The sequence below is a fragment of the Nesoenas mayeri genome (genome assembly GCF_963082525.1).
Source record: "Nesoenas mayeri genome assembly, chromosome: 7".
Classification (NCBI taxonomy): Eukaryota; Metazoa; Chordata; class Aves; order Columbiformes; family Columbidae; genus Nesoenas; species Nesoenas mayeri.
Window position 1 is genome coordinate 10,843,162 of NC_137551.1, and position 15,947 is coordinate 10,859,108.

General features: G+C 38.4%; 1 protein-coding gene across 1 annotated transcript in view; it reads left to right on the forward strand.

The window, feature by feature from the left end:
- Nucleotides 1-1,644: 1,644 nt before the first annotated feature.
- The window catches only part of LDB3 (LIM domain binding 3), a gene marked incomplete at both ends in the record, with an annotated part of 75,502 nt that continues 61,199 nt past the window's right edge, over nt 1,645-15,947 (forward strand). The window contains one exon of the mRNA XM_080348151.1: nt 1,645-1,737. Within this exon, the coding sequence (XP_080204277.1) occupies nt 1,645-1,737 (93 nt within the window). The remainder of the gene's footprint in view (nt 1,738-15,947) is intronic.

Below are 15,947 nucleotides of genomic sequence, written 5' to 3' on the forward strand. Positions count from 1 at the left end.
TTTTTATTTGAGCCAGTTCTACTGGCTGAGTGCAACTTTTCACTTATATCTTTGTGGATTGCTGTGGTTTAATTTGGACCTCTGACTAAAAAAATATGGTTATGTGGTTTAGTCTAGCGTCTGTGTGGATCATAATTATTCCCTTGGGCAAATGGCTTTTTTACCACTGTGAATACTAAACAAGTACTACTATTGCGTCATGGTTTTGAAAAATTATTGACCGTCTCCTCAGATGAAAACTGAGGCCCTGGTACTGTTTGCTCTCTGCTGTTTCACTGCCAGTTTTTCTATCGAGTTTTAAAGTAGGTGTATGGGCAGGGTGACTATTATCAGTGTTCAAATGAAGCTGCCTCACTATAGTGCATCATGTGATTTTTATCAGAGTAGAACTCACGCTTTTTTTCCTTTTTCTTTTTTTTTTTGCCCCCCCCCCCCTTTTTTTTTTTTTTCCTTCTCTCTCCACTTTAATGTAATGGGGGAATTTATTTATAATTGGAGACTAAAGACAGGGATGCTGCAGAGATACGGTAGAGTGCTTCTGGAGGTCCTGCACATATTAATGACTTGAAAGGGGGGAGCATTATTTAATGTTTATAGGTTTTATCCTGAGAATAAAAACTTTTTGTGTATATATGTAGTTCTGCAACAGCTTCACCTTTTCCTCCTTGTTCTCTGTATTTTAGCTATTCCTAATCCAAGGCAGAAATACTATCCAGCATTACTGAAAGTAAAGTTTTATACAACACCTAACAACTGGAATATAAACTATGAAAAATCAAGGAATGAATTAAGGATGTAGTTAGCTAGCTATTTGTATTCTTAGCCTTCTGTTTAGGTGTCATGCCTTTTGAAGACTTGTATCAAAATAATGAGACAGGTAAGTAGTGAAACTATTCTTTTGCCACAGAAATTAAATGCTGATTAGAAATAATCCATATTACCTCAGTCTGCATTCAAAGAGAACAGATTTTAATTTTCCCTTGAGAAAGCAAGAGCTATGAAATGAAGAGCCAAACATGTGATGCTAAATGTGTGTAGTATATACTATTTCCAGGTTAACAGACCAACAAAAAAAGAGGGCGAACACTTTTTTTTTTTGTGCCTTTCCTGCTACATATGGAATATGTAAAAATAACTTGTTTGTAGTACATTGTATATCATGGTGCGATAGACATGTTCTGAAGTAGAAGTTACTAATGGCTCTGCAGTTGTTAACAGGTTAGTAGAGAGATTTGAGTGTTGGGATTTTAGCATGGGATTTTGTTTGCTCCTTTTATTACAAAATGGGTTCTGCTCTTATAGTAACTGAGCACAAAGAGGGGGCTTGAGAAGCCTAGAAAGATCTGTCCCCTTCCCTAGGGGCTATATTAGACCTCTGAGTCATGAAGTCTTTGCATAGTAGGTGTCTGGTTACAAACCTTTTATGGGCCCTACTCAGCTGGGATATCAGCATCTGCGTTATAGCTCCCATCTATTCTTAGGTGATATCCCAGCTCGACTGAACAGGCAAGGCAGGAAGAGAATTGTTTTCGCTATATAAAACTCTTCCCTTTTCTCATTGTTTGTTTTTTTTCACACTTTCTCTGTCTACCCCATCCTTCTGTTCTGCAGTGCCTTGTTGCTGCCTTGTGAAAGAGGTACAAAATGGCTTACAGTGTGACTCTGAATGGACCTGGACCGTGGGGTTTCCGACTGCAAGGGGGCAAGGACTTCAACATGCCCTTGACCATCTCCAGAGTAAGTGAGCAAAAAAACTTTGTTGAGCTTGGTTAGGTTGGAAAATACCAGTGAACTAGTCATATGTGCACTTTGACCTGGCCTATGAAAACAGAGGATGTTTGCAGCTAGGTCTGAATAAAGAAAATATGATATGGCCTTTAAATATACCAGTTCAAGGTACAACCTGGCACTGATGATGCCTCAGGAAGACAGTTCTGGTCAGTATATTTTTTAAGAATGACAATACTGTCTTTTAAAAATAAGCTTCCAGTTCTATTTTGTATGGTATTGACTCTTTTTTTTCTGCTGATAGGGGCCTCACTAGTCCTGTCTACTTGACGGGGGAAAGGAGTAGAAAAACTATGAATGAGAATATAAAATTATGTTTCTAGAAAATAAACATATAATTTCTTGTAAATTCATGAAGCCTAGGTGTTAAAACTAGACAAAGATGAGGATACATGTCCTCTCTTTTGGAAGGGAGCAATAATTGGGTAAAATTAGATACGTCAAGCAGAAGACTCAATAGTGCTTAAAATACAGTCTTAAATTATGCAGAAGCCTTCCATTTGCAGCTGACACACAGCATGTGATTTAATAATTAATTACCTGGTCTATCTGTCAATTACAGATTAGTTCATTTATTTCCTAGCCGTCTTTTTGGTTTTTGTTGTTTGTTTGTTTTCCTAAGAGCAATATTTTAAGGTGTTGCAGTGGAGTGGTTTTATTACCTGTATTAGCTCAGTTTCTTAAAAGTTTTAAACATTAGATAGTTTTCAGGAAATTTTTAAGCATTTGTCTTACCTACCTTTCTCTTATCAAACTAGATGGTTCTGTGTAACTTCTGGTTTGGGAACTCTGTGTTCTACTACTTCTTGCAGCTCCCTCCTCTTTTTTTTTTTTTTTTCTTCCCCTGACAGTCTCAAATCTGTTCCAGAATGTTCAGATCTTTTTAGAGACATCTTGGTTTCTCCACCAATCACCTGCAGAAGGCTTATTTTGCAGAGCAATGACAGGAGAGGTTACTTACATAAGTGTTTAAAGTGAATACCAGAATGATTTAACCAGACAAACAAATAGAATGCAAATGAGGTCTGCTTCACAGCAAAAAAACCCACCTACACTACTTTGAAAACTTGTTTTTTCACAATGAAAAGATACAGTCTGTTAAGTTGTTGGTACCAAATTGATAGCCCTGCTAATATCATGATTCAAAGTCATGAGTGAGTTTCTGAAATCTTAACTATGTTATTTCATATTTATACTGTAAAGCTCTGTATTATTTGATCTCCCTTATTCTTATGCACAATATTCCTTTCTCTGAAGACAGAGCCACATTTACCTTAATATTATGTCCTATGATGATGAGAGCAATTTGTCTTAACCCCATTTGCAGAAGCAGCATAGTAATTGCAAAGAAGGCTGCTCTGTCAGTGTTATGAAAAACACAATAAACAACCAAAAAAACCTTCTGCCCATAGAAATAAACTAATTTCATAAACTTATACTAATTTCACTGATAAGTAGTTTTGGTATTTCTTTCCTTATCCCACCCAAGGTAAGTACAGAAAGATGCCAACATATTTCCATAGGCATTTTCATGACATTTTGCAACCTGCACTGTATGGTGTTTATTTTTTTTTATAAGTAATTCAGTCATACCCAGAGGCTGTCGGTCAAGGGTTTGTGGCACTTGCACTGTATATGACACAATCAGAAATGAAAAAACAGTTGTTTCCCAAAGAATGCATTGTCTCAAATGATAATCTCTTAAAGTATACTCAGTATGACCGAAGGCTGTATGATTCTTATGGGGCTTTTGAGAGCATATGATGAGCAGGTGTGAATCTGCAATGGCTTGATTCCCAGAGATGTGGAGGAATTACCTCTTCACACAGCTGGCTGCATTGCCTGCAGTAGAAATGTCAGAAAGCAGTGTTAACTGTTTTGAAGTCTTTCCCAGTGAGGCCCAGTTTTTCATTGGGAGCATTGCTTTGGGATGGAATTGGATTTTGCAGCCTGCCTTAGAGGGGAAAAGCAGGCATGCAGAAATGAATGAAGCCTCTTTTGGGGGAAGCTGGAGTAGGAATGCCTGCTGGTTGTGGTATTTTTTAATTGGAACACAGTGTAATACATGGCCTTTGATAATACTCTTAAAGTCTATTTTTTCTTTAGTATCTTTCACATAAATATGTCTCAAAACAGATCAGATATTCCCATTAATAAGCATTTTGCAGTCATAAGTGAGTTGAGCTGTGAATTTAGACATAATTGCAATCTTACCGTGGGGGAAGAGGAAAGCTGTACTGATGTTCTTAAGATATTGTTGGGGTGGGTGGAGTGGGGGAGGGAAGATAACTGTGAAGAAAAGCCCCTTCTTAGAAAGGGCACGCCACTCTAAATGTTGCCGGTGGATGCCATACACTTACCTATGGACTGGTTTTGATCTGCAGCTGCAGTGAGTTGGGATTAGACTTTCTATGTGCAAGATGAGTCCTGAACCCCAAACACTTCCACTTCAAGGGTCTTATAATTGCTTTTAATACCAGATGTACCATGGCCCTTTTCCCTACATATGCATGGTATGCAGGCAGATAGAGTTTACATGCGGACATGCTCATTATACTTTAACTACCCCCAAGCAGCAGGAGGGCCATAGAGAACAAAAAGGTTCATCCTTTTTTGTGGAGGCTCTGTGCTCTTCTGTCATGCTGCAAGTCATACCATGAGAGAGTTGCCTCTGAGCTCCTAAGGAAGATGATGGTGACAACAGGTGGTGACAGCAGAATAGTTTGTCCCATTGAGAGTCTTATGCCTGCATGTTTCCAAGCACCCTCCCAAAAGGGGAAGCTAGTATTGTGCCAGTATGAATGTAGCCCACATCTAAAGTGGGCACCCTGGATTTAGGAACTAGAGCTGTGGCTTAGCTGTCTGTTGACCTGCGCTCTATCAGACAGCCCCGTGCAATTCCCACTCAGCTTGCACTTCCACCTGAGAAGCAGGGGAGAAAACCTGAAGGTCTTTGAAGCCTACTGACAAAAGCACGATACAAGATTGTGGCATTGCTTAATGCAGATTCTCTTCATGAGAATGCTGTTAAAACAGCAGAGAAGGAAGGGAATTTCTCAGAGCTGTTTAGAACAACCATTCAGTTTTAAAGGACTCTTCAAAATGCTGTCTGAGTCATTGTATATTCTTCCCTTCAGATAGGTCCAGGTGATCAGCTCACTGCTGCATATTCAACAGCATATAACACAGGAGTCACAGTCAGTCATCTGGGTGACGGGTGAAGATGTGTCCTCCTGAAATGGGTTTTTCTGCTTATCTGTTATTTAGACAAAAATAAGTGCCTGACTTGGGTAATGGGGTGGGGACAGGAAAAGAGGAAATGAAAACAAGTGGGAAAGAGTTGAGGTCAGTCTGCAGCTTTCACACTCCTTTAACAATAGCATTAGAAAATAATATGGGAAGATTTTTAAAATATTTTTCCAGTCCCCACCCTGCAGACCATTCTACCCTCTAGAACAAATTCTGTCATGAGATGTCATGGGCAGGTAGCAGAGGTAGGAAGACAGTATTGACAGGCTTACAGTAAAAGCTGAGCATCTGAGCATCACTGAAAAGAATGAGACTTGCAGGTTGTTGGCAATGCTAAGAGCTTTCACCAGTGGCATGATCACATGCATAAATCTAGTCTTTCCAAATTGGCGTGGGCAGCAAACCATGAGCTGTCTGGAAGCAAGCAGAATTCATTAATTTTGTAGACCTAATCCTCTCTAAGAAGGCTTTTAGGCATAGTTAATTATCTAAGTGCTGTGTTGCCATGTTACCCAAGATGTTGCAATTGTACATGGATGGATGCAATAGCAGAGCCTCTTCATGTATTTGTGAATGTTTAGTGCTGAACAGCAAGTTTTTCTAGTGAGGCAGACTGGTTTGCAGGTGATGCAATGAGCTGAAAGGTATGCAAAAATTATAGTTATCTGAGATGGCAGAAATATTACCCAGAAGAGTGCAGTAACTCATGACTGGTACATTCATTCTGTGATTATCCATACAGTTTTATATTTCCTAATAGAGGGTTTTTTAATGTTTCCTGGGTTCCAAACCAAAAGCCAGACCCTGAAGCTGAAATAAATAGTGTCTAAACAAAACAAACGTGTTAGAGAATTATTTTGGCTTTATTCTATTAAGTGAGGAAGAAGTTGAAATCTGGTGATGACATGAGTTCAGTGAGGGGAAATGGCAAACACTAATAGGAAAAAAATGAAATCAGCTGATCTGTAGAGTTATTCTGATACAAGCAGCCTGAAACATCTGTTTGAAGGGGAAAAAAACCCCAACCTATTCTAGCATTTCACAGTCCATGTCTCTGAAGGAGCAGGAAGATTTTTCTCACATTTGTTTGGCTCTTTCATTTTACCAGCCTCTTTTCCTGGTTGCTTCCTGTCTCTCCTCCACTCCCTAGCATACCTATATCAACCTCTTGCTGTGACTGTGCTTCCCCCCAAACTCAAATGGCACTAAGTCAACTTCTGAGAGGGAGAGCAAGCCATTTAATGTAATGACTGTCTCATGTCTAGATAGGCTGTACCGGTTTCTTATGCATGGCTTGTTTCACATCCTCCAGTCTTCTACAGTTTAACTCAGCATATTTCCTTGTGAAGGGGAAACAAAATACTTTTAGGTCAGCTTTTAAGAATACTCCGAAACTTTCCTATTTGTTGTTGATAAAACAGCTGCTCTGTGGATGTTAGCATTTCTCTGGGATAATCAGCTTAATTTGTAGATCAGTTCTTGAGCAACGGAGTCACCCCATCCGAAGTTACAGCATTCTGAATTTTATTACACGCAGCCATTTTTTATATGTATGGATGTGTCAGTATCATGAGATAATGCTTGTTACTTTAGATGGTGTCTTTGCTTTCAAACTAATTTACAAGCCAATTCTGGTATGTTCACAGCCAGAGTTATCAGAAATTGTTGCATTTCTGTGAGCCTGAACCCTACAAGTAACTCCTAAACCTCCTGATTTGGTATTGGTTATTTGAGATGTTCCAATAGTCAGTATCTACACTATAAATCACAGTTCAGTATGTAGGGCGTTTGTATTATATCATTGCATCTCTTGTCAAACACAAGTGCCATGTGTATGTTGAATGAGGAGGGAGGGAGCAAATTCTCTAGTTGTATTGCTTCTAAATTATATTTATTGGGCCAGAGAAGGAGATGGGTTCTGAGGCCTGAGGATCAGAACACCCCTGGATACTGGGGGCTCGATTCAAGTCTCTTCTCTGAATAAAGCAGAAAAGGTTTAAACTTAGCTGTGCAAGTGGTCAAAGATTAGTTATACTGAGGTAGGCAACATTCCTTGTCTTGATCAAAAATACCATATCAGATCTGACGGGTAATCCTACTGGATATTTCACCAAAGCTGCAAATACTTTAAAAGGAGGTTTGATTTCAACAAATACCTGATTTTTGCAATACGAAACAGTTGCAGCACAAGATGTACTATTTTGTCCTTTCTGGTCAAACATGATACAAGCAGCTTTTGTTTTCCTTCCTTGCAGAAAATATTCTGAAAAGTCCATGCAGCTTGTTGTTATATCTTTGTCAGAATTTTAGGGGAAAGAATCCTTTTATTATTCTTTTTATTTAAATCTTAGTATCATGATGCAAAGTGGTTTGAATGCAAGTACTGTACTCAACCAAATAACTTCCATGAAGGATATGGAGCTAACTACAGTTCTTGGTCAAATTATTTCTCCTTTAAATCAAGTGCATGCTTAGAACTGAAAGGCAACCTCTATTCTCTGTGTGATTAAAGTAATCACTAAATACCAAGCTCACTGCTGAAGGCCAGAGGTATATATGGAGTATTATGTACTCTGCACAGTATCTGTGCGGACATTATGCACAGCTCTATTTAAGGCTGTGTTTCTCAATTCTGTCCATGTTTTAAGCTTCAGGGGAAAAAAATAGCACTGTTAGAATGTAGGCCAGATTAATATGAATAATGGACTGGAATAGCTGAGATACTGGCTTAGTTGATGCTGCATCATCAAACCTGCTGCTCTCACTATTCTGACACACAATACACAACCAATGGGTTTAACGCTTTGTCTTTATTTCACCTGCTAAATGCAGTGTTTCATTTAGGGAGTGTGATTGTATCTGGATCATCAATGTTCGTGTGACATTATCCATAAAAAGTGCCCTGTGTATGAAATAACTGGGCTGAGCGGCATCTATGCAATTACCAACTCAGTTGTAAATACTGTCAGTATTTCTTGGTGATAGTTTTACTAGTCACACCACAAAAACCACTCCATAGTGACTTTGTGACTTTCTTTCCTGCAAAAGGTGGGAGGACATAACCCTCCCCTTGAGCAGGAGGCATAGTGTTAACTGTGAGAAACTGAGGAGTTCACGAGTGGGGGTAACCATAGTTATTGTGTCTTTATGGAGGAGGAGAAGGTTTATTTAAGTAAGGAAATAGGTCCACAACTCAAATGAGTTATGTTTTGTTTTGTTTTATTTTTCTGGCTTTAACTTTTAACAATGTTCCCTGGCAACATTCTGATCTGACAAACTGTTCAGCCTTTGACCTAGAGTTTATTTAGTTGAGAATATAGTTGATGTAGTATTATTGGATGTCCTTAGATTTACTTAAGTATTATTTAAGTTAATAATTTTGCAGATCTTTTGGAACTAGTAAACGCAGCAGGAGGTAACCATTAAATTATAAATTTAAAGCTGCTGAACTGCTAGTGCTGTATAATTAAAATGCACAATAAGCTTTTTTCAGGTAGAACCTTTTATTAGTGCCTGCTGTGTGAACTCAGTAAATGGCTGTCTTCATAATGCAGCAGATGATAACCCTGTCATTAGCTCCATTCTGAATACATTATTGCAAGATGTTCTCCAGCAAGTGGACCACAAAGATGGAAATTATCTCTGCAAATACATTGAGAATAACTTTCTAAACTAGCAGCAGCAGTAGTCATCTGGTCACTCTTGTTGTCTAATTAGTGGCATAAAGACCATGTTATTTTATAACTCTGTAAAATGTAGGTGTTAAAAAAAGAAAAACAACCAAAAAAACCAAAAAAACCAAAAAAACAGCCTTCAGTACCACTCTGAAAGTATGAAAATGGTGTACAGAATGCAATTTTTTTTTTTTTTATAATCTAGCATTTGTAGTGGACTGGAGCTAGCTGAAAACACAATTTGATATAACTGATTTGTGTTTAGAAGTTTCTGCACGTAAGTACCTGAGATGCCACCATTTTAATGCACAATATGGCATTACATAGTGTCCAGTATAATAATAAAAATACTGCTTTTATTTTTTCACTGGGTTTTGTTGTAGGAAGAGGTCGATGCTCAGTGTCCAGGTAAGTTATTAACCCCATTGAAAGATCACGAGGAAGGAGGTAAATTTTTGCTGAACGTGGTAAAAATCTATACTTGCAAGTTTTGAGCAAAGAAATTAATTTAAAACAGTCTCTGGCAATGTCAGCTATGGTATGCCGTGAAATGAATTATGCTAATTGAAAAAGTATGGTTTATACAGCATATTAAAGGGCTGTCTCTTCTGTACTAGTGCAATTAAAGCCTTAATAAAAGGTCACCTGAAAGCAAAATCTCAGAATAGGCTTTTTGTTACAATTGTCTAAATTTTTTAAAATCCTAATTTGATGAAAGTATCTTATGATACTCAATAAATGACACTTCCTAAAAAATTTAATTCTTGCCAGTAAAGAGTGAGGACAAGGATGTTAATAAATGTGCTGCCACATTGTGTTAACCTGTAATTTACATTATATCATGGATTTAAAAGCAAACAGGTATCACCTGTCAAGATGTGCTGCATAGATGAGGAAAAAAATTATATATTTTACTTAGCTGCTATCATAACTTAGGGGCCTAAGTGAAATAAAAGCTTGATCATAGGAGCCATCAGCCTGAAGCTGGCCCTGAAGCTTAGTTCAGCCCTACTGTTCAGTATAGTTTGGGAACAGTCCTAAAAACTTTCATTTTCAGGTCCATGAAGAGTATTTTTTTTTCTCCCCCAAATGTGAAGTTATTTCTGTGCTGTTCTGAGGGATTTCAGGAACAAGAGCACCCAGCTCTTAATTGTAGGGGGAATAAAGAGCTTTTTTTCCACCCACTTACTCTGAGTGTAAGAAATCTGTGGGTTTGGGAATGAGGTACCATGAAAATAATTAGTTTTGAGCTTGCAAATGAATACAGATGACGTCTTCAACATACTTCATACAGGGTGACTCTTCCTTTTGTTAGCAGTGGCTAGCAGCCATTTTTCCAGAAAGTCAATGAGATCTTGCTTGTCTTTTAGGGAGATGTAATGGGTCAAATGTCTTAAAGGCGTGCAAATCCCCTGGCAAGGGCAGGGTTACTTTCTGTACTTCCCACGTGCGTAGCTGGTGTTGTGATCATCTGTGCCACAGGTGTTCAGTGCCTGGACATGATGCATAAATAGGTTTTAACCTTTCTCTAAAATCCTTTCAAATACACTTGATTTGTATCAATGGCAGCTGAGGATTAGGAGGAACTCAGCCTTTCATATGCTCATACCATATCCCTTCCTTTCCCTTGCTCAGGTCAAAATTTCAGCTGCTGGGCTATTTTGGCTCCCTCACTTGGTTAGCCATACTTGTTAATACATGTAAACCCTTCTTCTCATTAAAAGTAACAGTCTTAAGGGCACACACTTACTTTAAACAATTTATGGGTCTTCAGTTTAAAGCCAGCATTAGTGACAATTAGTCTTTGGCATGAAGAAAAATAACTGTAAGGTACTGTAGCCCTTATTATACCTGGTTAGGGTGCCATCCACACTCTTCAGAAGCCTCTGTGGGATTTTCATGCTATATTTAAAGCATCCTGTAAGTTAGGAAGCTATTTTGAATTGGAATGAATGCTACACTTACCTCAAGCTTCTGGAATGAGCCATGGTATCCTAAACTCCAAAAATACTACCTGTAACCCCAGATTCTGATACGTAGTGCCAAATCAGAATGCTCTGGTATTAGGGTGAATTTGGGCTGCCTTTTCTAGATCCTGGGGGTCACTGCAACCATCCTGTTCTATTTGAGAATGTCAGCATTCTCTCCTTACCTAGTCATAGCTGGTTCAAAAATGGCCAAGGGCAGTTGGTACTATAGCAGGTGTTTAAAAAAGCAATAGGCAGCTGAAACAAGATGTTCTTTTTCATCCATTGGCTAAGATTAACAACACTAGGAAATAAATGCAGAGTCTTTCTGCTAATTTTTTGACAGGAGCTGCAAAATAAAAGTACTCTTCTGACCTGCTGTCAAAATTACTTTCCTGCCTAGAAGATTCTTATCTCACTTGTTTGCTTAAATCACCTAATGAATTATTCCAGATTAAATTATTTTGCCAGCTGTATGGGGTGGGGTGGATGAGGACGTCTCTATTTCGTGTCTGCTTTGCTTTCTTGATGACATGGTCAAAGGTCTGTAAGTGTCACGGCTTGCTTGAACAATAACAAACCAAACCTATTTGAACAGTTTAATTGCCTGCTGCTTCATTGTGCTTCTTTTCAGTGTAATATTTCTAAAATTAAAGTATGTGCTGTGTTGGCATATAGTTGTCAGTTCAGGATGAGTGCATGGAGTTGTGGGTAGTAGGCCATTGGAGGCAAGCCTCTGATGGAAAGAGTGAACAGATTATTAGGGTGCCAGAATTGTTTGGTTATTCCATCCCTGAGGCACAGCAGAACTATCCTGTCTTCTGAGAGAGAAACTTTCCCACACTTGAGAACCGTATGCCTTAGTTGTAGCAGTTGGCTGCAAGGACAAATATTGATATTGCCGTGGTCTGTGGTCACGTGGGAGACCTCTGACCTTGGCCCTTGGCATTCATCCTTGCTCCGTGTGGGCTGGCACTCTGCTGTGTCCTCCTTCCATATACCTGGGATGCTGATGGGGGCTCCCTCCCCTGCCTGCCTTTCTGTGCTCTACCCTGCATATTCTCCCTCCCGGAGTCTACCAGCCTTTCTTTGCTCCCAGCTTTCAAAGATGTTCAGATTAAGTATATTGTGAGTGAAGGAGTAAATAGATGAAGGTTGCATTTGGAAAGTGAAAGTTACAGACCCTTCCAGGAAGTGGAACAGTGCAGGCAAAGAGATTATGCAGGGTGGAAGGGTGCAGGAAGGAGTTGGCTAAACAGGGCACCTTATGGAGGTTCACAGCTGCTCTGTGTGTAGCTGTCAGGTTTCCTGTTAATCTGATTACATGTGTTTCTGTATTAAATAGTCTTTTTTACACTATCTTGAGGAACCCAAGCTGCAACTAAGAGCAGTATAATTTTTGTGTTGAGAATGGAGTATACCTTCACAGAGAATTCCTGGAAGATACTTTTATCCCTTTACAACCACACATCCCATGGCCCACAAAATGATGTTTTTGTCCTGTTCCTCAGCAACTCCCTTTTCCTCCCTTTTCCACCTTTCTGGGCTTAAGTTTCTGCTGAGCTTTGCTTCCTCACCCTACAAAATGTTATTTTAGACTGTAATCTCCAACATTTTCTATGAAGAAAATATGCCGATCATAGATAGCAGGACACATTAATCATCTATAAAAAAAAAAAAAATACAAGCAGATAGTGGTTGTGAACATTTGTTAGTTCTCCATGGCAAACACAGGAATATGTGCATCTTGTCAAAGCCCATGTTGTGTCTTCTGAGAGTAACATCATTTACTTTATTGAATTTCTAGAAAATATTCTTTAGGTGACCTAAAAAAATAGGCAAGTGAGCAAAAGAGTTAAAAACCAACCAACCGACCAAAAAAAAAAAAAACCAACCTACCCCACACCTATTCTGCAGAGTAACAGGAACAACAAGATTTTGTGGGAAATGTGTTCTGTGAAGATGTGCATGTGTATCCTAAATGCCAATGGAAAGACCCCGCTGAGACATCAGAAAGATCTGCATTTTCAACCAGCTCACACAGCTCTAGTATTTTTCTGCAACATGATAACATGTTTCTAGCTTTGGGAGTCTGAGGTGAATAAAGTGGGGGGAAAAAACAAAGCAGAATAAACTTCCTGTAAACTCTAGAGAATTTGTGAATTAATTCAGTTTTAATTTCAGGTCAGTTTCATCTAGATGCAAGTCTAATTCCTTTCCTAGTAAGAATGGAAAGAGGTGTAAGGATTGATAATTTACATGAACAGGGTTGCTTGCTGTCCGGAAGAATAAGAAGTGAAGAGCCATTGGTTTTTCCCCAGTGCATGTAACTTGTCCTAGAGGTTATCCCAGCTTGCAGGAACATTCCTGGCAACAACAACAACAAAAAAAGTGATCATCACTTCCACAGTATTGAAGACATATTTGCAGAATGATTGACAAGATGAGGAGGTGGTATATCATTTCTTTGCATATCAAGGGCCTAGTAGCCAATGAAACCAAAACTAGAACTTAGCTGCTTTATTTATCCCTTGAACAGGTGCAATACAAGCAGCTGCAATGAGATCTTTTATACATTCCACCCACGATTCCGTGGAGTTCATGTGTCGTAAAGACAACCTGGAAAGGAGACAGGACACTCTTGTACAGTATTGTAGTTTATAAGTACAGTGTGAGATGATGATCCTTCTCATGAGGAAGAAATTCAAAGCTAGATCTGAATTTCATGGCATTTGATAATATGGGTAGATGTCTTTTCCTCTTGCCACTCTGAGTCTTTAGCTCAATTACTTAATTTGGTCTGTAACCTTTTTTGTTTTATTAAAACTCTTTGTAGGTCAGGAGACAGCATGAAGGAATAGTTTTAAGTTAACACTTAAAATAATTTGCCTTATAAACTGGACATTTGAGTTATATCTGAGGAAAGCATTGCTAAGAGGATTTATAAGCAGGATTGATTTATTTATTTTGTCTATATTAAGACTTGATCCTCCTCCACTGGTTTTGCAGGTGGTTTGAGTCCTGATATTAAATGCGTCTCCAAGCTTAGAAGGCCAAGCAAGAGCTCTTGCCATGTAGTTGATTGTTAAAGCTCTTTGTTCAGTGTGTAGATAAAAGGTTTAGGAAGAAACTCTCCTTGTTGGCATTTAATATTAGGACATCCGCAGTGAATGTTCTGGCCTGGATGCCAGAAGTCCTTAGTTTTAATCTTCCCCAAAAGTATCTGCTCTTGACTGCTGTCTGAGAGTAGTGTATATCTAGCCCATGCAGCCACACTAGGGTGAGACTGCCCTGGGATATGCTAATACTGTAAAGAGAGGTGTGTAGAAAACACTCTTTAAATTATATTTTTCCATTGCATAGAACCAAATTTTACAATAACAAAATATGGATCAGGAACGAGCAAGAAAGCCCCCAAATTGCCAAAGTCTCTCTGAAAAAAAGAAAAAAAAAAAGAGGGTGCATGCCATCTTCCAAAGCTGTTCATATCCTCTCACCATTGCTACTATCACATTGATGTGATACTCAGTAAAAATTCCTTTTCTCACTGTGTCATAAAGAGAAAAGCATTTTTCTGACTCAGTTCTAATACCTTACAAGAGGTAATGGTAACCACCTTGAAGAAGTGAAGTTGAAACATCTACTTGTTTCTTAATATTTATTTGAATATTTTCATTTCTTTTAGTTTATTTCCGTTTTTTTTTTAAAAAAAAAAAAAGAAAATAAAGGAAATATAAAAAGAAGTAAAAGCATGTTTGTTTAGAAAGATATAAAATCTGAGAACAGATGAAGGTGGTGGTGACTTGCAAAGTCCTTGGTACATTTCTAGTTGAGCTTAGTTTTACATTATAGTTGGTATGCAAGAAGTGTTCTCCTAATTTTTCTTTCCTGAATGTATACTGCCCATGACCTGTGTGTTTTTCTTTGGATGTATGTGGCCTGTAGAAAAATCTCTGCTGCTTTTTTATTTGTATCCCTGTGATGAACAGGTACTCCTGATATATATACTAACATATATATATATTTCCTTTCTCTGTTGTTTGTCACACCATGACTTACATTTTGTCCAGTTTATCTTGCTTTGCTACCAGAATAAGTAAAAATCCATACTGTTTTGATGGGATCTTTTTACTTTTTTGTCCAGCTTCATTCATTTAGTATTCAAGAACATGGAGACTTGGATTTTTCTCCCAAGTGCTTTGTTTCTTTTTGCTAATATTTTTGCATGCCTTACCTATTTAGACAAGTTTTGTTGGCTTTGGGTGCTTTCTTCTTGAATGAGTTTACAAAACTTGCCCAGCAGGCTCAGCATCTCTGACTGAACTTCTGCACACTACTGACACCAGGGACAAGCAGCCAATGGTTTGTGTCTTGTGACGCTTTCTTCTCGTCCTCTGGTGGCTTGTATCGCTTTGTATTGCAAATAGGTTGCATTGTGACAGTTCTCAATTTAATTAGGTAACATAACAGAGAGAGCACCGTGGCCTATAAGCTGCACTTAGAAATTGATAGTATGAATCTTATCCTCTGCTTAGCTTTGAAATGCAGCTTTCTGTTCCTGTAATGCCTGACATTGTCTTTAAATGGATTGTCCTTTTCCTTTCTGCTCTTGCCTCTGACACTTCCATCTTTCATTCTTTATGGCTCATTTTCTAGCTTCACTTCAACCCGCTCTTATCCTTAGTCTTACTACAGTCTTACTTAGTCTTGCTAGTTAGATCCTCTAAGTAGGAACCCAAGTCGGAAGTAACTAAAAGACTAGAAAAACTGCAGCAATACTGGAAGTGTACGTGTATATTCCAGGATAGTGAGGTTGTTAGCAAGCTGTGTGTATACTGAGTGATATCTAGGATGCATGTGGAAATGACTGGTAACTTTCACTATCCCTGTCTTTCACTATCAAAGTATTCATCAATATCCTGCTAGGATTGGGATAGTATATTGAAGCTTAGTTTTGGGTTGAGTAATGTCAAGAGAAATGCCAGGGTCAAATCTGAAACAAGAGAGAGCATTGCAAGCCTATGTTCTGGCATAGGAGCATAAGGAAAAAGTTTGAAGTTTTGCCTAACTGCTATCGTTCAATAACAATCTTCCTATTCTAGTTAACACAAGCTTAATGTGTTTTAATTTAAACAAGGAAGTTGGAAGCTTGGAGAATAAATAGTCTTGTTTTTGCTTCAGTGTTTGTTCACAATATTTGTATAGGGATTTAGAATAAAGATGATTTATTTTGTGTTATCTATATGTTATTTTAAATGCATTGTGGTGT